At 37.7% G+C, this 16,876-nt stretch overlaps 1 protein-coding gene across 4 annotated transcripts in view; it reads right to left on the bottom strand.

Annotated features, from left to right (window-relative positions):
• Positions 1-16,876, bottom strand: part of myo16 (myosin XVI) — a 110,558-nt gene that overhangs the window by 89,884 nt on the left and 3,798 nt on the right. For 2 of the 4 annotated variants that reach the window (XR_002753052.1, XM_014468415.2), the window contains exon 1: positions 1,650-2,062. The exons of 1 other annotated variant lie outside the window; for it this stretch is intronic. Coding sequence is in view for 1 of the 3 variants with exons in the window: in XM_014468415.2 (XP_014323901.1) it covers positions 1,650-1,677 (28 nt within the window). In the remaining 2 variants the exon portion in view is untranslated. Of the gene's footprint in view, positions 1-1,649; positions 2,063-10,496; positions 10,653-16,876 lie in introns of those variants that run through there. One more of the 4 variants, XM_023336920.1, reaches the window with a different exon arrangement.

A 16,876-nucleotide genomic window follows, 5' to 3' on the forward strand; every position in this document is an offset into this window, starting at 1 on the left:
CAGGGAAGCTGGTTTGAGTTTAGACAAAAACTAGGAGACTGGGACAGAGGTTCACCTTCACACATAAAGCCAGAACCGCAATATTAGGATGGTTTGATTCAAAGCTCATTCATGTGTTCACTTGGCTCAGTCAAAGTCCAAACCTTAATTCAACTTCTAAGCTGTGGTAAGACTTTAAAGCTCTTCACCCAAAGGTTGTCAGAGGTTGATTATTTTACAAAAAAGAAAGGTAAAAAACATAAATCCCCAGATGTGCAAAACTGGTAGGGAGATGGGTACAAAAACAAAAAGGGCCACAACAAATGATTTAATCAGGGGATTCAGAATAAATGATGCAGACAATACTTTTCAGACTAAATATGTATAATTAATGTATAATTTTTCTTCCACTTCAAAATTATGTGCTGCTTTATGATGACAGATTGTGAAACAAATCAAGTGGTGTGAATACATTTGTAATTATTGGAAGTTCTGTTTATTTAAAAACAAAATATAGAGATTCTCATAACATGTTTTTGCACTGTAGTTTAAATTTGTCCAATTTTTTCTTCGAAAATCTCAATTTTGAATATGGACTGCACAAAGTGATCACACACTGACAGTTCCTGTTGTGTGATGAGAGGCTGTGGACTTATAAATATAATATAAATGTCAGGCAGACAGAAAGACTGATGTAAAGTCGAATTGGAAGAATTGGAGCAACATAGGAGGAAGGTTCACCCAGACAAAGAGAAAGCAAGAGCTGTCTTCCCCTGCCATCCCATCTCCAGGCTATCAGTTATTGATTACAGTACATGTAGAACAAGCAGGCTCCAGCTAATAACACAGACAGCGGCATGGGACACTGTAATGTGGACAACTGCAGACATGCACATTTGAAAAACAAACCATTTATAAACACGAGAGTAACAGGGATGGATTAAGGTGAGAGTCAAGTAGGGGTAGTGCCTTTGAAGTAATGGAGGAGGGTTGGGGGCGCTTAAGCTGCATCACCTTGGTTATAAAACTCATTTATTATCTTCTCTCTTTCTTTTTTCCTGCCATTACAACTAAAACTCCACACTCTCCTCCTCACATTTCTCTCTGAGCCAGCTTCTCAGTCCTCTGCAACATTTTGACACATTCCACAATGTCACTCATCCCATTTTCATCTCTTTTTTTTTTTTTTTAAATCATTGCCTTTCTGTCTCTCGCTCCAGTGCGACCCCCAGTCTCCCTCCATCTGTCCTTTTCTCTGATTAAAACGATCCTCTCTCTGCATTGGTCTGTCTGTGGTTCATGAACATACCAGACACTGGTGGGTTCTGCACCTCTGCGGTTCCGTTTCATCTTTCTTTCCTTCTGCCGCTACCTGCCGCATTCACTGGTCAACTTTTCACATCTGCAGCGGCTCCTCTGCAGCATGCTCACACACCCACTTACAGCACACACACACACTATCCAAAGACACAAAAATGCTCATTGGAAGTTCAGACGGTGGTTCCCTGACAAGTGGATGACCACAATTTGCTGCATAATTATCATAAATTTAAGCATATGAATTATTAACACAAGGACAGCAGTAAAAAGACAGAGAGTCTATACAAAATAGAAAATCCAACAGTATTGGCATCAGGTGCACAGGAAAGGTTCTCTGAAAGGCTACTTACAACATTTGATGAAATGGTAGTGAGACATTTCTGCGTTGGTCAAGCAGGCAGAAAGGAAAGTCGGAAGTCAGTGAGTCAGGCAGATTTTAGGCAGCCACAGGTCTCAGAAAAAACTAACTAATGCAGAGCTCGTAACCGGCACTATGCATTATTAATCTAGTTTCTTCCATGCTATCCAAACTCGGTTCCCCTGTTTGCATTATTCACCAATTGCAGCAGCAGCAGCAGCTCCGGTTGCACCTCATGCAGCCTCTACATGCACACAGTCTAAGACCGGCACGCATACACGCAGCCATACACTCATTCCCACACACCCCTACAGTACAACCCCTCTATCAACCCGTCAGCAACAGGGAGCTGCGGCTGCCTCTGCCTCCTCTCGCCCACAGCCAGATAACAGGCTGCACGACGTCTTCCCTGCCATAGCCAACGCACGTGTTCCACTGGCGTCACTGACAGACAGCCGGTTCATCCCTCCTCCGGCTCAACACACCCCCATGACGCAATGCTTCTTGCCTCCTTACACTCCCACTCTCCTAGTCTCGTTTTCCCCTCGATACACATTCGTATATGCATCGGCATACTACTGCACTCTACATTTTAAGCTAAAAAAAAAAAAAAAAAGCAGAGGCAGATTTATTCATGTAACAGGAGAGATAGTAAAAAAAAGAAAAAGCAGGCATAACAGAAGGGAAAATGGAAGGAGAGACACAGTAGAGGGAGCAGGAGACAGATAATCAAGTGAAAGAAGGATTCCTAGAGAGGTGGAGCGTTAAACCTGACAGAAAGATAGCTACAGCCAGAGAGAGCAGAAGCTGCTGCAGTGCGGCTTCTGGCGTAATGACAGGTTAAATGCTCAACAATGATTTGGAAACTGTTGCCAAATTAACTATGCATAGAAGCGTATAAGACAGTGTGCCATAATGTTACGGATTGACAGCTACACATCAACACATAGACAAATGTGATTGTCAAGATGTACAAATGCATGGCATAAGAAATCTAAGACTGATATATTATTGTAAAACATTTTGATGACAACATCATTAGCAATAATTCTACATTTACTTTGCTGCTAAATCAGAAAGGTGCAAATATATGTAATAAACGTAGATTGAATTTAGCAGAATGGTGATTTTTAAAAGCTTGAGGTCCTTCTCATCTTGAAAGGAGATATTACTTGGTAAATTTATTGCAGAAAATGTGTCTTTCATATTGAATGTAGCTGTAAAGCTACTAGTCATTTTTGAATATGAGACCAATCAAACTCAAATTAGATATAATTTAATTTAGATCAAATGTACACTTCAAAATCCTTAGTTATTTGGATTATGCCATATTGTGCTTATTCTTGTTGCTTTGTTAGTTAGTTAGTAAATTTATTCATCTCAATAAAAACAAAACAATTATATACAATAGAACAAACATACAAGTCAATAAAACGGAAGGCAGCAGAAAGAAGAGAAAAAAACATTGTTGTGACTTTTGTGAGTCTTTATTTTGTTTTTTTTATTACTTTTGTGCTGAAAAACTGATAATTGAATCCTTATCGTGCTTTGGAAATAGGTAAGTACCTACTTTTAAGATGATGTTGTTTGGGACGATGTGAACATAACGATCGAACTATGAGGAACAAAACAAAACACAAACTCGGTTTGAATGAATTGCATTTTCTCTGTCCTTCAAAACAAGGTCACCTAAATACAGATTTAGGTGCATTTATTTTGTCCCGTATCTAACTTTGTTTTTCTCTTCATTTGTTGGCTTTTTGCTGTAGTTTTGTTGCATCTTATTTTTAAGGAAATGACATTGTGTTGCGCTTGATGCTAATGGAAATACCTCTATAAATAAAGACTAACTTACTGATTGATTGAGAAAGAGATGGATGAGTGTAAAACTATTAAACCTTGCATGCAGTCACATCGCTGAAGACGGATTATGATACACTTTTGGTGCTCACCTGTCTAGAGGTAATATAAAAAATTCAGTCTTCTGTGAGATATTCTAAAGCCACTGTTTCACCAGTGCTGTCAAACATGAGCATGAGAGGATGGAATAAACTTCCAAGGAGAACTGGTGAGGCTCACTATGATGACAGGGAAAGGAGGAGAGCAGGAGAGCAGCAGAACAAGATTTAAAGGGAATGCAATACAAACTGAGGAGCTGCTGCATGTGTGTAAAAGGTCTGGATGCTCGAGTAATTCCTGTCACAGGAAATCAGGTCAGAGGTACGATCCATTGCATGTGCTCTACAAATGCAACATCTACTTGCAAAAACCAGCTGCCAGATTTTATTACGCAATGTTTATATGTGGTTAGTTTTTACTACGGTGATGACTTAATCAGTCACACAGCCAGAGTCATGCAAACGGCACACTCATTTACACCTCTAATGCCCTTGCAGTATTTTTAAGCAAGGGTAACAGAACGTCTGCCGCATTAAGGCTTCCCTCATGGCATCCAGACCTCGCAGCACAACCTCTGACAGTGAAATGTCAACCTTTCCTTTCTCCATCCAAATCCAGCAGTTGCTTGTGAAATCTTTATAGGTTTAGCCTCAGCAAAAATATGCCATTTAGATACCACAATAAGAGACGGTGACATGATTGAACACGGAGACAAAAGGTAAAACAAGGTCTTAGTGTGAGACATCCTGCTGCTAGGCAGGTGCTCTGTGAATGTAACAGCAAGATAATGGGTTGAAGTTGCGTTCCAGCAACTCCCACCTCTTTGCAGTTACAACTAGGTCAAGCACCTGAGCAGTGAAGTAGAGAGAGGGCATGCACAGAGTGAAGAAAATTAAAAGAATACACAGTAGGACTCCATCATGCATGGCTGCTTTTTAAAATAAAAAGGTAACAATCGCTGATGACACTTTTCAAAAAATATAAATTCAAAGGACAACTTATTTATCCACATTTTCTTGTTCTGTTTCAGCACTTTGTCACTAAATGTCTTAGTTAAACAAAAGCTTAATCAAAAAATACTTGTCTTTTACTTGGTAAATGTATTTTGGGTTGATAAACAAAGCCCTGATTAATATAAATGTATAGAAATATAAAGTCATCTAAATGGGGAGAGTGCTTTATCTGTATAGAAATTGAGGTTAAACCTGTCAAGATGCCAGCAGAAATTATGACGGTACAAAATCAAAGGTTGTTTATGAACTTGGTTGTAATATTGAATAACTTTCATGACAAATTAAAAGTAACACATTTTGGCATGTCATGAAAAACAAATATTTGATGAATTGCTAGCTTTAGGTGACAAATTATTGGTTCTTCTGGTCATTCTGAGAATTACTTTTCAGAAATCCTTTTTATTCTAACAGAGAAAAAAAAAACTTGATTGCAGTCTACCACAAGTCACTACTGCACATGACCCCAATTTCAACAAATAAATAAATAATAAATAAAGCATTTCATTTTTAGGTAAACTGCTATAACTTCAATTTGTGTGCTGTAGCTACATGTCTGGATGAAATATCAGCTTCAAAACGCACACAGACAAACAAAAAGATATACGAGAATGAAGAGGTCTTGTTCAATATTTGAAAAATGTTGATGAAAATCCTGTCAGCATTGGAATCATAATAATAAATGTCAGCTAAATAATGCTCTAGCATTACCAGACTGTGCATTTGACACTGTACCATGTACAATATTTGTACACATGCACCTCAGCTACAGAATTATCACAACTGGGATTCAAGTATCCCAGATATGACCTAATAATAACATTACGTAATCTGATGCAACACTATTGAAAGCCTTTGCTCACCCTGCATACTGGATACTTGCACTGACGGCACCTGATCCAAGCATTGACTGACTCAAGTGTGAATGGTAATATGGATTTTCTTTGGGTTACAGCTGAAGAACGAAACCTTGGACTCGTGTGAATAAGATCAGCTGCGTTTTGTGCTATCTTTGACAAGTACATCTCATTTAACTCCTATTTTAAACTCATGTGGAACTAGCTTCCAGTTTTTGTCTGTGAGGCAGACAAAAACTCTCAATTTAACAACCAAAATTAAAACTTTGACTCAGGTAATGTTGAGCTATCTGTGTTTATATGCTGAAATATTTTTAGGTTGCTGGAGGACAAACTGACCATTTTCCCTGTTAGTTTTCGATTAAACTAATGTTATCGTTCAGTTTTTTCTCTTTAAAGGAGTTACATTTGGCCTGATGTTCTGTGAAGCTGTTGCACCTTCCTGGAAGGGATCATCAGCTAAAATATTGCTACAAGTAATATTATGTTTCTTTTCTATACACTTGGTCCTGTCTTTTTCAAAGAAGTTCACAGTTTACTGTTGCTAAGTGTACATTCAGGAGCATGAACTGATGTTGACAGATGATAGCAGCTAGATTTGTTAGATGGAAAAATTCACCAATTGGAATAATAAACCGAACTTGACTGCATTATTTAAATAACTGGAAAGGAGCTGAAATGCAAGCAATTTAACAAATCTATTTTTTTTGCTGGTGCTTGTATACGTAGCCTGAGTTATTGCTTGGATGAAGGTGTGCTATGAGTAACAATATCTAAATCAATTTAAATATTTGAAATTGGTTAAATAAATACTAATGTCTTAACCTTGTCTTAGAATCGTAACCCAAATTAAACAAGGCAATAAGGAATCTAATATTAATAACAAATAACTAAGAAATGTAATAAATGAAATAAGTTAAATGAAGACTTATGTATCAATACCACAAAAATCTAAACTCCTGTTTTTTACAGTTCAGATCAACAAAAGACATGAGGAGATGACAAAGCGGTAACGTCTGCACTGGTAATTGCTTGAAGATCGGGATGGTGATTGAGCCCATTTATCTTTGCTGGTCAGGAGAAATAAGAAATCACAGTGGCATTACAAAAGAGAAGAGAAAGACATCAGAGTCAGGAGAAATTAGAAAGACAAATGAAGAAAATTAATAATTGAAACATCCAGAAGAGACTGAGGAGAGCTGTAACAATAACTTAGGGGTTCATTTCTCTCTTTTCTTTTTCTTCTGTTATCCACAATCCATCTAACTTTCTTCCATATGGATCCATTCTTTTTTAAATTGCTTCATGCTGGAAGAGAGTTCAGCTCTTGTTTGGCATTTGTCTGTCTTTTACTTCTCGCTCCCCTAGCACCAGGCTTCAAAATGCAGGCAAAAAAGACAACACTTGAGCACAAAAGACACATGCAAGCCTCAGCAGGAGACAATCAATACCCATGACAAAAAAAAAGAGAAGAAGAATAGCACAAGCCACCGTAACAGCTTTGAGTCAAGCAGTTCCCAGTAAAGAGACAGCATCCTCCTACTCAATGATTGTGTTCCCTGATGACTGAGGATGAAACCGATGACCACTGGCAGACGCACAAACATTGTTCCAGTGAGTCACAGTCAGCCGACAGACTTGTGCACTTGTTGGCTCCAAACACTAGCCCACATTACCACTCAGCTTATGCTCACAAGCTTTACACAGAGCTCCTCAAAAAGTCATCAGTAAGATGTCTGTTCTGTTGTTCTTTTGAGCAAATGTGCACAAACAGTGACATTTTGTGCTGTTCCATCTCTCACAGACATTTGTCATCATTGCCCTCAACCATTACTTCTGGCTTTGCAGAAGTGATTTCCAGAAGCAAAGACATGGCATAATGGAGGCAGAGGAAAAACAAAACTTGAAAAACGATGTGTGTAATAAGACAAGCTGGAGTGAGTTTGACAGAAAAACATTACACAGCTCGCATCATGCTCCTATTTATCTGCTGAGGGCAACAGAAAGAAAATGTTGAGATGTCTTCAAAATACTAATTATCGACCTAGCATGGAGACAATTCATTTCCAAAACAACTGTTATGGCTTCCAGGTATAACTATATTGTTCCTGATGTTATTTCTTTGGTTACTCGAGTCCTCATAAATCTGCTATGTGATTGTGTGTCGGTCTGTGATAAACTTACTATTTTACATCACAGAAGTGTGACATGGACTTTTCAATATGAATTAGGCAAAATTTGCAATGTTCTTTTTTTAATCCAAACAAATGTTGCAAAATAAATCTATCTTTTGTATGTAGGACAATGTCTGTTCACATCTTCTCCACAGAACCCCAGTAAAAACAGACTTGTACTAATATAACTTATGCTGCAAGCATATTCTGTGGATATTCTATCCATTAGTCGACTTGTTTACACTTCCTGTGTCATAGGGCAGCTGGCGCCTATGCAGGTATTTTAAACCTGTATTACAATTTCTCAAAAATTATTATTAGAATTTTAAATTATTAAAGTTTTTTAAAGTTATACGTTTTTTATTTAAAGTTTTTTTTTATTAAAAAGAGAAAGAGGCCAAAATGGCAAAAGATTGAGACATACATCAAAATTTACTAAGTAACCAAACTTGCTCAGAAGCTCTAAAGTGCATTGGCCTAGATCTAGCATCACATTATTACTTGCCACATTAAAGGGGAAAAAATAAAACACAAAGCTTTGATGGATTGCTTGCTGCCATGGGGAAGTTTTGTTCTCAGACAAAATAAAAGTCTGAGTCTCTTCCATTGCTCTACACTACTGACCCACTTGTGCCCCCAGTGATTCTGCCTAAAAGCTGGCATCCCTGCACTCAACTGAGCTCTTAAACAGAGACATTCCAGCATAGCTTTAAATGGTCTGCCCTTAAACCTTTTAACTTCACTGGTCCCTCTTTAAAATATACTATGGGCAAGAAGTTTCTTAGAGCATGACTTTATGCATAAATGCACCTTGCAGCCAAGTCTCCTACACCTGGCAGTATCATTTCTTTTTACTCAGTTTCAAATTAAATTGTAGGAAGCAGCCTCATGTATATTCATCTTCCCTCATTCATAATGGATGCTCTGAGCCCTCCGACAGAGCTGATGCTGGACATGGCGATTACTCTGAAAATAATATTTCCACCGCTGAGTTTAAACCCTTATGCTTTATGATCCTGAACTCAGTTAGTACTCACCGCTCTATACGCTTGCTGAATAAAACAGTCATGTTTCGATAAAATTGTTGCCTTGTGCAGATTTAGCTGTAAATCTGAATAAAAAACATTTTCTGAATCCAGATCCAGTTGCTAGTCCTATTAAAAGATAATGCTTTATAAATCACGTAAATGTTAATCCTTTGACCGCTCATCTAATCTCTTACATGCCTTTACTCTGCAGCCATTCTGGATGGATTTTGATGGACTTTACTGTGATTTCTAGTCTTCATCGTTTCACGTTGCCTCTTTGTCATGCAAGGGTCATTTCAGGAGATTTTCCACATTCATCTCAATGCAAAGTGAGCTACACCTGAGTTGGAATGCCATGCCAGCATCCATATCAAAGCAAATCACCATAAATATAAAATATTTAAAACATTAGATTTAAATAAGTGAATACATAAATATTTAGGCATTAAAAAGCATAAGATTCAAATCATAGTTAGATTTTCCATTATTTTTCAAAATGCTTATGTAGCTACATATCTCCTAAAAGCACAAAGTGCATGCATGAATGGCAATACATTTTTGGGAGTTACTCCCTATTACATTAAAACCTGTAAAGAGGAGAATGAATTTGAAAGCTTGTGCTTTACATGTGTTCACCATTAAAACTTTGGAAACTATGAAAATTGGCTATACCTGTAGGTAAATTTCTGCGTGTAAAATGTGGGAGGTCGATTAAGACACAGCTGAGTCTCAGCATGAAGTGTGGTAGAAACATTCGTCTGCAGCCGCCTACAGACAAACTTTAGACTTTCAAGTACGTGTCCTTTCAAATTACCACACCAGTAAGTATGCCCAAAATAACAAGACATGTTATTTGTTATATGCAATGAGAACCTTGATGTTGTTTGGGCTAAAATCTTAATTTTCAATGTAGTTATGCTCTTAAAGCAAGCACTATTTAACAGGGTGTTTAAATCAAAAATTTAACACTGTCTTGTTTTCTGGCAAAAAAATAAAAACACTCTAATTTGTGGCCATAGTTTTATGACAGTGACGCCCCAGATTATGAAGTCTTCATTCATTGAAGAATTTTGGCTGCATGTTTGTCTACTTTATTCTTTTTATTTTTATTTTCTTGTAATATTTCTCTACATCTAATATAAAGATAAAAATGTAATTTTTTAAAACTTGAAACCTGACCACAATTAGTAAAGACCATAATGCAAAAATGCATATACAAGCCCTTCAAATATGATTTCAACTTAATCAATGTAATAAAAGACATTATGTGGTAATATCTTATTTAAAGTACCATCAACACATTTACTCAAAGTGGAACAGCAAAGAAAAAAAGAGTAGCTCTAAGCAATTCGAATTGAAAAACTGGACAAGATGTTGAATCAAAAGTGAATAGTAGGACTCTTCAGCATAGCGAAGCAGAGAAACAATACAAAGAAAACCAACAACTAAGATCATTACAACAAACAAGTAATCTGTCTCTTACTCTCTAAGACAATCACACACATTATCAAGCCAAAGAGCTCTAAAATCTAGTTTTACCCTTGACAATTCACTAACAGCACAGATTGAACACAGGAATCTTTTGGCTACAATCAGCTGTTCATTCCCAGCCAAAAACACACACATTCTTTTCCAATAAGCATCTTGTGGTAAATTTAGACACTCTGACAACTGCATGGCACATCTGTCTCTCTCTTCATTCCTAGTGACACACACCGGCAGCAGCAAATGAAACATTCACATACACCCATGTTTGTTTCCCACAAGGTTAAGAAAAAAAAAAGAAATCACACTTACACCTAAAATATTATTCTTATAATGAACCAAGAGTGTGAGAAGTACGAGAGAAGAGATAAAAAGCAATGCCTTACCAGAGAGAGCCCCTTCCACAGGAGACACCCGTGCAAAGAGAGGAGGGAAATGTGTCTGCGTGGTGAAAACCCAGCAAGGATCGTCTCCCCGTGCTACACAAATCAATTTCACACTCTCTCACGTTCCTGCCACTCTGATGTCATTCATTCATTCCCCTTCCCGTGGTCATGGAAACTCCACCGCTTGCAACTGTATACATTCTTGTACATCTGCCTTTCTTTCTCTCTACGTCCCTACCCACCCCCCCATTCTCACTCCAGACCCTGGTGAGCCCAGCCCACTTACTCCATCTGAAGGGTGCAGTTAACACCCTCAGCCTCATAAGCACCTCCCTCTTCACTATCTCATAGCAAAAGAAAAAGAAATTTAGGAGGTTCATAGAAAAGGGAGTTGCCTGGATTCACCTACGGTAGCCTCTGTGTCTTGGCGAATTTGTGCACTACGCAGGAAGTTTTTTTGTCATGGCAAACAAAAAAAACTGAAAAAGTTGTTGACTGATCCATCGAATAGATTTCTCTGCTCGCCACAAAAAAGAATGCATAAACTACAAGGCTGATGGTGACAGACAGATGTATTAGTTTGCTGCCTTCACACACAACCCCAAATCCAATGTTAAGTCAGATGATGAATAATTAATGACAGCACCATCATTACCTTCTTTGCCATTAATGCTGATATTGACCTTGGAGAGGTGATTCGGATAATCTGGCCAAGATTACAATCTTTACTCTAATAAAAACTGCAATCTCTGTCTATTTGTACATATCTTGTTGTACGCAGAGAAAGCAGACGAGCATTTAATGTGTAACATACCAAATTAATCTCACTGACCTTCACTTCAATTCTACAGATACTTTTGTTTAGTGCAGCCAAATTAATTTGCAAACTCAAATGTTGCCACAAATTTTATTTGGGTAATTCAATTAAACAATTTGGCCTAATTAAATTACTAAAATAGTTTTTTTCATTATTATTAAAATGGATTACGTCCACTTTAACATTTGACTGGAATTTACCTCATTTGAGTCTTTAAAATCTAAAATCTAACCAAATAAAATTTAATCACCACATTTTTCTTTGATTTTGTTTGTGGGAGTTCTGCTACTTTCCATAATAATAAAAAAAAACAAGAATACCACATAATACCACATAATCAATGTGGCATTATGGAATACAGGAATACCACATTGATTGGTAATCAATGTGATATTCCTACAGACTAGGTATGTCAGCAATAAATCGACGATTTATTGCTGACATTTTTGTTTAACAGAACAGTGTTTAGGGAACTTGAGGACAAACATATTTTGAACCTATGAGAAATTAGTTAATGTTCTACCTGTTATACACAAAAATCAGCTGATTGACAATTAGCTTGCGCTAAGCCCAGATTCTACTACAAATTAGAAACAATTTCTACTTGAATTACAATAACTAGCTGTAATGTATTATTTTTGAAAAGGACTAAGGAATATAGGAATATAAGAAAAGGAATATAAGAAGAATGTCTATTTTCAAGGCAGAGTCTTTGCTTTTTAAAAATCTACAGTAGTGACCTCTGTAAAAGGTACAAGTCTCTGACTTTTATTCTAAACACTACTAAGGCAAAAATATTTATACAAAAATCATTTTGTGAATTTATCATTGCAAAATACCGTGATAGGTTCACAGGGGTCACCATCACAAGTTTTAATTGTTGTAGCCATCATACTTAAAATTATCCTTGTAAACATGAAAGCATTATGCTGATGATGACTGCAAGTAGGAGCTGGGGTCATTTTACAGACTTCAACATTTTTCTATTTCTAATTGGATGAAAATACAATGCATGCGCTGCATGATTTAAAAAATACACATTGTGCTAGCATAATCTTTATGACGTCTACCTTGATTTTTCCTGAACATTAAATAAATGAATAAACTGGAAATGATAACGCTCGGTGTCTTGGCTTACGTTTTCGCGTATTTCTAGTTTGTTTTTAAACATATTACAACAATATTACTCATTGTTGCCATCTGTTGTATAGTCTATTGCACGTCACATCACAGATGCAGAGATGTCCGGTGCCGCCGCTGCTTTGTAATGCCTTTAATCGGACCACTTTTTCGGTAACGAATAATCTAACGAGTTCGTATTTCAAATCCAGTAATCAGATTAAAGTTATTTATCCAAATCATTGCACATTAATATTTTCTTGTGTATTTATTTTTATTCCTTCTTTGCGTCTTTGGGAGAGACTCTGTGACAGTTAGCAGTGACAGAAACATGAACAGTGCATGGAGATGCGCATTTTGTTGCTGGAAAAACAGAAATATCGTCAAGCCCAACTGTTATTTGTGGCTTTTGTCTTGTTTTTATTTTCCATTAATACAGAAAATGAACCTCTAAACGTTACATCACTGACAGGCGGCGGTGTATATGTTTCCTAACTGTGGCTAAAGCTGCTGCTAGCTGGTTTACTCATGATCGGAAGCTGGTTCCTTTGAATACAGTTGGAGAATGGTAAATTGACAATGACTTATAACGGTTATCTAGCACGTAAACACTGTTTTATAAAACACAGAAAGTGAACCTCTAAACGTTACAGCGCTGACAGAGAGTATATTTTTCCTAAATGTGGCTAAAGCTGCTGCTAGGTGGTTTACTCTCCGATCGGAGGCTGTTTATTTTATACACAGATAGAGAATGGTGACTTTACAATGATTAGTAACAGCTATCTAACACTTAAATGCTGTTATTATTAAACTTACCTTTTATTATATCCTTAAGATTATGAGAATGCGGGAAGTTTTCAGCTTGGTTCCCAAGGCAAAATCACACCGGAAGTAAAGATACCCAGTTTTGAGTTATGGCGGCCATTGTCTGACGTCACTGTGAAAAGGGTCTATTAGCTCACCTGAATCCAGTCACTTCCGTCAGGATACAAACGGATCGACGAACGTGTTTTCGTTTTCATCGTGTACTATGCCATATGCTGCCACTATTGCTTTGTTTTCCAGTTTTTTTTTTAATTATTCAAATGTTACCACATCCCGAACTCCTGATTTTATTTGCTACAATCTTCAACTTTGGCATCTTGCGTGCGGCGTAATCCCTGCCCATAGCCATTAAACATCAAAATACTGCCAATGCGCATGCGCATCACGTTTTTCCCTCACTTAAAAAAAAAATACAGGAAAATAGATTTTGGTCATTTCTTACCACACACTCTCGTAACTCCTTGGTTGCGAAAATATTCAAACAAGGAGAGCAAAAAGTTTTGTCCTCAAAAAAATATTTGTTTTGCCTTTCTGCTCGTGGTCATCTCGGTCTACTTGGTTTAGTCTGTGTTTGGCGCCACCTGCTGATGGCAATTTTATTCCTGCAGACTCGGTATGTCATAAAAATCTGGGCTGAAAGGTGATTGACCAGAGGCCATGAAACTTAGATAAGAGAGCTACATTTTTTAAGTTGTCCTGCCTTAACTTCTTCAAGTTTGCAAAGTAATTGGATGGAGTTACAATGGAAATCTATTTTGTGTAGGCAGCCTGGTCTAAAGACTCTAGAGTGATTACCTGGTGTGATTTGGGTTGTATATTATGCTGCATGTAAATGAGACAACAAACTAAGAAAATTGGTTTAACAACTTGCTCTCAGTTGGTTTTGAAGGTAGCCCATGAGAACTATCTTAGTAAAATTATTTTACCAAAATTCAAAACTAACTAAAGTGGATATAACCTAAGTAGCCATCCTCTAAATCTTCAATTATGCTAATTTAAAAGGGAAGGAGGGCATTATGTAAAAGATACTTTTTTTTAGCATTACATCATCTTATTTTCCTTCACCAAAAACGTACTTGCAGCAGTGTTTTTTTATTATTATTTCTTTATGCCTGTTTGAGAAATCCTTCAATCTTCCTATGCCAGCCATTGGGTATTTCTTGATGCTTGCTCACACAAAGTGCCATTTATTTCCACAAAGCTCCTCCTTAGAAAGCTCTCCAAGCCAAGTTTGATTAATGATTACTTTTTATAAACAATGCTGCATTTATAAGAAACTTTTCATAAAGGACAAAGTAAACAGATCAGCTACTATGGACTCATGCTAAGTAAAGATGACAGCTGCGGGGCAAGATATTAATTGTTTATAATCTTTAAACAGTGTCACTTTGAAAATCCTGAAATATTCTATGAACTCTATGTGCCATGGTCTATGGTAAACTTTCAAATGTGGCACTAATGTGTAAAGGTAGAAGATGGAAACTTTATGAGATTGAGGAGAGAAGGTAGACATTCAGAGAATATTGGGACTGAAGTCCTTTAGAAGCGTGAAATTACAAGGGATACACACACACCGGAGGGAGTCTACAATCTAAATCTGAGGAAATTTCCCCTAGACTGGGGTCTGACTTTCTACTTTACCTTGAAATTATCCCCTGCTTCAGAGCTCTTATCTACACTCACAGAAATGACAGGGAATATAACAAGACTAGCAGGCAGTCCTTTATCACCACTCACTATAAGTTCTTTCCTTCTCGAGAACATTATCTATACTTCAGATCCTCTTGCCTCTACCTAAACATCTTCTGCTGCTTGATCAATCTTACCTATATGGTTTCTCCATCCATTCTCGGTACACTCTTGTGGTTTTTGTTTCTGTGCTTAGCAGATAGGGATACATCATGGCACTGACAGAGGGGGGTATCAGTCCCTATTACTTTCAGTTGGTTAAGGTTAAACGTGAGAGATGACATGTTTGACATCAGGCACACAAACATCACAGCTAGACTCTATCTTTCATCACTACAGAAACTTCCCCCACAGCTTCTTGGCAACATCAAAGCAGTGTTTTTAAAGGGAATGCTTAACCGATCTTGTTCAAATCATTAGCATAGCTCTGCAGCCGGGCTTGTACTCAGCACTCTAATACACCCTATCTAGCTACAAGCAAAAGTAGCGGGTAGGTGGACAAGTATCTGTGTGCAGTGAGGGGGAGGGTCAGTGCATGAGGGGGTGCGTATGTGTGTGTTATCCACTTAATGTTGATGGGAGCACTGAAGCTGCTACTTTTGATGCACCTGCCCAGCAGAAAAAGAACCAGATGTGTTCGTGGTTGCTCTCATCTTTTTGGTGGGTCTCTCTTTCTATTTGTGGTTGTCCTGCTTGCTGAAAAACATCTTCACTGCCCCCAACATGCTCTATTAGTCATGTTTCAAAATCCAGATTTCAGCAGCTACACCTACACAGAGAATTATCCTAATAACATTTAAGCCCCCACGTTTATTGTGTTCATACCCAGTAATTTCATAACATTGTTGAATAAAATTGCACATTTCTCCTTCCAGTTTCAAACAGGGGATTAATATTAATTTATACATACACACACATAGCTACAACATGTCCTAGCAAGCCCAGACACTGACCCTGACACTGATTTTTTTACTACTGACACAGCATCTAATGATAGCCCTGGAAGGAAGTCACTCAGGGCACCAGTCAGATTGCAGCAGCAGCATGCCTCCATTAACATTGTGGAAGACTTTCATAAAGAAATAAGGTCAGATGGGCGACAGCCTAGACTTCTAACAAAGACAACTGTCAACTCAGGCTTCACTTAGTCTTTATATCAGCTGCTCCACCTGTTTAAAGCTGAATCCCTTCAGACTGCTTTCATGACAAAGCTTCATCAGATTGGAGGGAGGGGGAATCTAAAACCGAAGGTTTGGATTTAATCTTAGCCTCCTGGAACGGTCCCAAATAACATGTTGTGGCTGCTGCCAGCAGTGCTTCCCACCACCTGTCATTAGCTTTACTGTGGTTTGAGTCAACCAACTGTCCACTCCCAGAGGCCCCTCTTAAAGGAATACCCAGGGTGCCATTTCCGTCTTGCATTTTCAATTTATGCAGAAATGTGAGATTTTTTTAAACAAAGAAAACCACAAAACGGTACAGATGAGCATTGACTAACTAAATCCCAGGGAGTGGATGTCGCAGTTGTGTTGCTGGTTGCACGGGCAGGTTTTCACAGAAAAGGTATAGAAGATAACAAGCTGCATCCAAGACGAGTTTGGGGATTTCCTTTTTAATAGTGCAATCAGCAGCGAAAAAAGCTGCAAGGCAGCTGGTGTGCAGCTTGTAGTGGTTGGAGTATATAAAAACACAAGTGCTTCATGTATGACAACTAAAATATAGTTGCTTTTTTGTTTGTCTTTTGAAATAAAACTGTAAGGCACAGTCTAATACCAAAGAAAAAAAAATGTTTTCACACCAGGCTAATTTACTGCTGTTCATGGAGTGAAAAGGTTTACTTAGCAGCAACGTTACACAAATAAGCAGTGGAAAAAAAATATTATGATTATTCATTAACCAATCTACTGCAGAATTTGTGGTTAGACTGCAG

Source organism: Xiphophorus maculatus, chromosome 7 (genome assembly GCF_002775205.1).
Source record: "Xiphophorus maculatus strain JP 163 A chromosome 7, X_maculatus-5.0-male, whole genome shotgun sequence".
NCBI lineage: Eukaryota > Metazoa > Chordata > Actinopteri > Cyprinodontiformes > Poeciliidae > Xiphophorus > Xiphophorus maculatus.